Consider the following 7,452-nt stretch of genomic DNA (forward strand, 5'->3'; position numbering starts at 1 on the left):
GTTTGTATCGGATGATGTGGATCTTTGCTTTATATATAAAGCGGGGCGAAAGCCTTTTTCGGTAAAAGAAAATACCTGCCATGAATGGTATTTGTGTCTAATTTGGCTGTGAATATTATTCCCTGCCGACAAGCAAGAGCACATCATGCCACCGGTTTATTTGTATTTTAAAAATGGATCATGCTACCAGATTATTAGTATTGTGTGGTCCCGTCATGAATATTTTTATGGTAATAGAAAAAGGGTAAGAAGAGGCAACTAGCTAGCTGGTACCAGAGACAGAGAGGTGTACAACTGTACATACACTGAATCATAGCGTCTATTGTTGTCTTGTTGACCTGCTGCTTGGAGAGTTCTCTCGCAATGCAACTCTAGTTCCTGCAACCTTGCATCCGCACTCCTTCGTCCTTCTGATTCTGAGGTTCATCATCTCATTCATCTAAGCAACCTTTGCTGTTCTAATTTGTAAGATTTCCCACTTCCAGAAATACTGATGTCCGTGTTTCTTTTTTTCTTCAGGAATTCACCGATTTATCTAGCTGCTCGTTTCCCACTTCTACAGGTTCTTCATCCAGCAAAATAGGGGGAATTATTTTTTGCTCCTGTTTGTGATTCATTTACCTCTCGTAAGTCAAAGGGAACAAGCAGAACACTGAATTTTTTTGCTATTCCATGGAGAGGGTGGCGCTGGTTGGTTTACAATTGGTAGTGTCGCCGATCCTGAAGAAACTCATCGCGGATGCCTCAACTTACCTTGGGGTTGACATGGCGAGTGAGCTCCATGAACTGGAGACCACCATCATGCCGCAGTTCGAGCTCATGATTGAAGCAGCTAACAAGGGCAACCACAGGATCAAGTTGGAAAAATGGGTCCAAGAGCTTAAAGAAGCCATCTGCAAAGCCGAAGACCTGCTCGACAAGCATGAGTACAACCTCCTCAAGCGCCAAGCAAAGAGCGGGAGTGCCTCCACCAGCACTTGTATGCATCCTGCGTTTAACTGGCTGTCCAATCTGGGCACCAAGAACAGGAAGGTACTTCACCAGCTCAAGGAACTGAAGGCCATTCTTGCGAAAGGCAAAGAGCTCCATGAACTTCTTTGCTTACCAGCTGGTAGTAATAATAGTGCAGAGGGCCCTGCTATTCCTCAAGCCACATCATTACCACCTCTGAAAGTAATAGGTCGTGACAAGGATCGCGATCGTATAATAAACTTTCTTACCGAGCCTGTTGGTGCTGCCACCGACTCTATATATTCAGGTCTGGCTATTGTTGGAGCAGGAGGCATGGGAAAATCCACCTTGGCACAACATGTTTACAATGACAAGAGGGTACAAGAGCATTTTGATGTCCGGATGTGGGTGTGCATCTCACGCAGACTTGATGTCCGTCGTCATACACGGGAGATCATCGAGTCCGCGGCCAAGAGGGAGTGCCCGCGTGTTGATAATCTGGATACTCTCCAGTGCCAACTAAGGGACATGCTGCAGATATCAGAGAAAGTCTTGCTTGTGTTGGATGATGTTTGGTTTGATGATTCGAGCAGTCAGATGGAATGGGACCAGCTGTTAGCTCCTCTGGTTTCACAGCTCAAGGGAAGCAAAGTTTTGGTAACTTCTCGACGGGATACATTTCCTTGTGCTCTTCGCTGTGAAAAGGTGCTCCGGTTGGATACCATGGAAGATACCCAGTTCCTTGCACTCTTCAAATACTATGCCTTCGTTGGGGCAGAAATCATAAACCTTTCATTGCTTGAAAGGCTAGAAGAGATTGCAGAGAAGATAGCTAAAAGGCTTGGACGGTCTCCCTTGGCTGCAAAAGTTGTGGGTTCGCAGTTGAAAGGGAAAATGGATATATCTGCCTGGAAAAATGCTCTAACTTTAAAGATTGAAAACTTAAGCGAGCCCAGGACAGCCCTGTTGTGGAGTTATCAAAAGTTAGATCCACGTCTTCAGAGGTGCTTTGCATATTGCAGCTTGTTTCCAAAAGGGCACAAATATGACACTGATGAGTTGGTTCACCTGCTGGTAGTGGAGGGACTTGTTGATTCATGCAACCAGAATAGGAGAATGCTAGATATTGGGAGGGATTACCTCAATGAGATGGTCTCTGCATCTTTCTTGCAACCAGTTTCTACTAGATTTCAGGGCACATACTACATCATGCATGATCTTCTTCATGATTTGGCAGAGTCGCTCTCTGAACAAGACTGCTTCAGATTAGAGGATGATAAGGTGACAGAAATACCATGCACTGTCCGACATCTATCTGTCTGTGTTGAGAGTATCAAACGACATAAGCACAATATCTGCAAGCTACGTAATTTACGCACTGTTATCTGCATCGAACCACTTACAGATGACATAAGTGGTATTTTCGATCAGGTTCTGCAATATTTGAAGAAGTTACGTGTGCTCCATTTGTGCTTTTACAATAGCAGCAAGCTACCTGAATCTGTAGGTGTGCTGAAGCACCTTCGGTATTTGAACCTCGTCAAAACTTCTATTGCCGAGTTGCCTGGATCATTATGTGCTCTTTATCACCTACAGGTACTTCAGTTAAACGATAAAGTTAAGAGCTTGCCTGACAAACTCTGCAATTTAAGCAAGCTATGGCATCTTGAAGGGTATCGCGATCTGACATACCAGCTGTATCAAGTAGCTCTGCCTCAAATTCCTTATATAGGCAAGCTAACTTTGCTCCAACATCTTGAAGAATTTTGTGTGCAAAAGCAGAAGGGGTCTGAGTTGCAACAGCTCAGAGACATGAAAGAGCTTGGTGGCAGTTTAAATGTCAGAAATCTGGAGAATGTCAGTGGAAAGAATGAAGCCATAGACTCTAAGCTATATCTGAAAAGTCACCTTGGAACCCTCAGCCTTGTCTGGAGTTGCAATGATGGCACGAGTGTAGAGGACGGTTTACAGTTGGAGATTATAGAAGGTTTGAAGCCGCCGCCTCAACTTCATTGCCTCAAAATTGAGGGCTACAAATGTGCCACGTATCCAAGTTGGTTACTTGAGGGTTTGTATTTTGAAAATTTGCAATCTTTTACGCTTGTTAACTGCAGTGCGTTAGAAGGCCTGCCACTCAATACCAAGCTCTTCAGGCATTGCACTAAACTGCAGCTCCAGAATGTGTCAACTCTGAAATCATTATCTTGTCTTCCAGCAGCACTTACTCACTTAATGATTGGCAGTTGTCCATTGCTTACGTTTATTACTGATGGTGAGCTAGAACAGCATGATGAGAGAGAGAACATCATGAGGACAGACTACTTGGCATCACAACTTGCCTTCATATGGGAGGTGGATTCCGGATCAGAAATTAGGAAAGTATTATCATCAGAACATTCATCTCTGAAGCAGTTGATGGATTCTGACAAGTCACATCTTCAAACCATTGCAAGTGCTATAGAAAGAGAAAACAACGAGGTAATGCTGAAAGAGGATATCATCAAGGCGTGGATATGTTGCCACGAGCAGAGGATTGGATTCATTTACGGAAGAAGCATCGGGATGTCGTTGGTTCCACCGTCAGGGCTTTGTCGACTTCACCTTTCTTCGTGCAGTATTACAGATGGGGCATTAGCTGTTTGCCTTGATGGTCTCGCTTCACTGACAAGGTTGGCCTTAGAGGAGATCATGACTTTAACTACACTTCCGTCGCAAGATGTACTCCAACATTTGACAAAGCTTGACTACATGTTCATCAAATCTTGCTGGTGTTTGAGGTCACTAGGAGGCTTAAGAGCTGCTACCTCTCTTTTGGAGGTTAGATTGATTACCTGCCCTTCGTTAGACTTGGCACGTGGAGCAGATTTATTGCCATTATCTCTTGAGAAGCTCCATATATCCCGTTGCGTTGTCGCAGCCAATTCCATCAGTGGTGACTTGCCGCAGCTGGTAAACCTTTCCATGTTTGGGTGCAGAAGCTCTGCATCCTTGTCGATTGGCCATCTGACCTCCCTTGAATCATTGTCACTAGGAGGTTTCCCGGATCTGTGCTTTCTTGAAGGCTTGTCTTCCCTGAAAGTTCATCATGTATATTTGAAAGATGTTCCCAAGCTAAATGCAGAGTGCATCGCACAGTTTCGGGCCCAGAAAACACTCACTGTTAGCAGCCCTGCGATGCTCAGCCAAATGATCTTGGCTGAAGGCTTTACAGTTCCATCATTTCTTTGTCTTGAAGGATGCAAGGATCCATCCGTTTCATTTGAAGAATCTGCAAGTTTCACTTCCGTCAAGTGCCTGAGACTATGCGGCTGTGAAATGCGTTCCCTGCCAGGAAATCTCAAGTGCTTCTCCAGCCTGACGACACTTCAAATCCATATGTGCCCCAATATATCATCGTTGCCAGATCTGCCATCCTCCCTCCAGAGGATAGTCGTGTGGCATTCCGAACTCCTCAAGAAGAGCTGCCAAGCCCCGGATGGAGAAAGCTGGCCAAAGATTGAGCATATTCGCTGGAAAGAATTCAGAGAATTTTGATCCAGCTTCACAGCTACAATGAAAATGGGAAGGTAAAGATCCCACCAATGCACTCTCCAAGATAATAACTTGTAATATTTATTTCATAGAATTTTACTGTTTAAAATGCTTTATTTAAACAGCTGGCCCGAGACCTGCCCTCTCCAGTGACCTCCTCCACCTATGATCAAGACGAGTACCTCAAACTCGTCTTACCCCAGTTCAACTCTCTCCTATCTGTCGCCGAATGCTCCATCGACTTCACCGAGACATGTCTAACTTTGCATCCTGATGTACTATCATTGTAGTTTTTTTTCATTATCCTCCCTTTGTGTTACTTTTGGTTGGTACCGGTTGTACCTGCTATATGAGTATGCTGTGATTTCTGAAGGCCAAGATCCATATAAACATTGTTGTGTTTCTTTTGGAAAAAATAAAAGTAACTGGGAGGCTGTTTTGGATAAAAATGGCTTTATTTCAAAAAGGAAATCTGACTAGCAATGCTCTTCCTCTAGTTTATCTGTACCAATGTTCTGTGCTGGGTGCATCATTCATACTGTGAACGAATGTCCGCCCCAGCCCCGGGTGCACCAATGTTCTCAGCTCACATGAATCTGTGTTGTACGTACTATCAATCTACTCCCTCCGTTCCTAAATATTTGTCTTTCTAAAGATTTCAAAAAGTGACTATATAGGAAGCAAAATGAGTGAATCTACACTCTAAAATATGTCTAAAAAGACAAATATTTAGGAACGGAGGGAGTATCATGCATGTGATTTCTTGTCTGTACGTTATCTTAGCCGGATTTACAATAACTGACAGAGACTTAATACTATAATGGTATTTTTGTTTTTGCCATTTAGCGTCTCTATACACCATTGATGACATGTTTTAATTGGCATATAAGATGGTCAAACCAATTCTGAACATGCAAATTCAACCAAAACAGAGTTGAAAAATGCTACTGCGCTGCAGATCTGTATCACAATTATGGATCATCAAGCTAGTAAACCAATACCATCTGCAACTTTGTCAGAAGACTGCATTTGTTTCCAGTCAAATTTGTTGCATAGGTTGCTCTTTTCACATAATCTAACAGGGAACTGAAAGTCCAGTAAGTCCAAACAGTAAAATTTGTTCGACTATTGAGAGAGATGACATACATACTTTTGAATGACAACCTGGATGATCTAGAACCAGAATTTACGACATTCAACTACATAGGGCAAGGAGCCAATTTTTGAAGGAGTAACATATCTCAAAAGCTAAAAAGAGAGGGCTGGCCTTCTGCATTATTTACTCGTCGTTGAGTTCAGGATGACCCTTGGCATGCTTTGAAACAGAGTCTCAACGCCATCATCTTCACGCAACACATTCATGAAACAGAGTCTCCTTTCCAAAATTAGACATGCCACTGAAATAATCATCCAGAGAGTAGCACTGCAATGGTCGGTCCATAAATTTTTTATCAGTGCTGTAGAAGACTGTAAGCTTGTATAAAAATATCCAAATTGCTGAAAAACATGAGAAGAGCGTATATGTAAAATCACACATCTTCATTACTGAAAAATGCAAAACCTGCTGATGCAAAAACATAATGTCCGCCCCAGCCCAGTTTCAGTTCACATGGATCTGTGTTGTACTATCAATCTATCATGCATTGATTTCTTGTCTGTACGTTACCTTAGACAGATTTACAATAACAGACAGAGACTTAATACCATAAAGCTGTTCCGTTTTGCCATTTATAGAATCTCTATACACCATTGTTGACATCTTTTAATTGGCGCACAAGAATGGTCAAACCAGTTCTGAACATGCAAATTCAACCATAAAGAAGCATGATAAGCAGCAGGCAACAGAAAAAAGTATCAAAAATGCTACTGTGCTGCAGATCTGCATCTTGTTTATGGATCAGCAAGTTGCATCTGCAACTTGGTTAGGAGACTGCATTTGTTTCCAGTCAAATTTGTTGCATAGGTTGCTTTTTTCACATATCTAAAAGGGCACTGAAAGTCCAATAAGTCCGAACTGCAAAATGTTTGCGGCTACTAAGAGAGACGACATATAATTTTGAATGACAACTTTGATGATCTAGAATTAGAAATTCACAACATTCAACTGCATATATGTGACGGGGCAAGGAGCTAATTTTTAAGGAGTAACATATCCCAAAAGCTAAAGCGAGAGGGCTGCTGGCCTGCTGCATTATTTACTTGTCGTTCAGTTCAGGATGTTCCATGGCGAGCTTCGGCGACAATTTCTGGTGATTTAAAGGCCCAACGCCACCATCTTCATGCAACCCAGTAACAAAACAGTCTCCTTTCCAACATTAGACAGCCCACCAAAATAATCATCTGGAGAGTAGAACTGCGACGGTCCGTCACATAAATTTTTTTATCAGTGATTAGACTGTAAAAGACTACAAGCATGTATAACAACACCCAAAACACTGGAAAAGATAAGAATATATATGTAAAATCACGCATCTAGTCATAACTGAAAAATGTACAATCTGCTGTTGCAAAAACGTAACTGCCTGCACCTCACATACTTGTACTAACTAATCTCTAACTGAAGGCTGACACACCCGGAGAAACAGCCGAACATAAAGATAGATTTGAACGAGTACATACCCGTCTAGTCATAGATTTGAAGATATATCTGAACACAGCCGAACACAAAGGCTCACTAGTAGAAAAAGAGGCTTCCATACGCCCCCATTAGTCCCCAAAATAATCGAACCGCGACCAAAGGGGTCTTTAGTCGCGGTTCGGGAGGAGACCCGCGACCAACTATCTGGGCCCAGCGCGCTCGGTCGACAGCTGGCGGACGGGGGGGGTTTAGTCCCGGTTGGCCTGGCCAACCGGGACTAAAGGTCCTCAGGCTGGCCCGAAGGCCTTTAGTCGCGGTTGGCCAGGCCAACCGGGACTAAAGGCCCATCCCTATATAGGACTCAGCTCACTTCACTTAGCCACTTTAAGATT

The 7,452-nt window shown here is 43.1% G+C and overlaps 1 protein-coding gene across 1 annotated transcript; it reads left to right on the forward strand.

The window, feature by feature from the left end:
• Positions 1–288: 288 nt before the first annotated feature.
• On the forward strand, positions 289–4,946 carry LOC123146336 (disease resistance protein RGA2). The gene is made up of 3 exons (XM_044565983.1): positions 289–421; positions 520–4,517; positions 4,608–4,946. Exon 2 carries the CDS (start codon positions 673–675, stop codon positions 4,483–4,485), a length of 3,813 nt encoding a protein of 1,270 aa, XP_044421918.1. The 5' UTR covers positions 289–421; positions 520–672; the 3' UTR covers positions 4,486–4,517; positions 4,608–4,946.
• The last annotated feature ends 2,506 nt before the right edge of the window (positions 4,947–7,452 follow it).

The sequence above is a fragment of the Triticum aestivum genome, chromosome 6D, assembly GCF_018294505.1.
Source record: "Triticum aestivum cultivar Chinese Spring chromosome 6D, IWGSC CS RefSeq v2.1, whole genome shotgun sequence".
Taxonomy (NCBI): Eukaryota; Viridiplantae; Streptophyta; class Magnoliopsida; order Poales; family Poaceae; genus Triticum; species Triticum aestivum.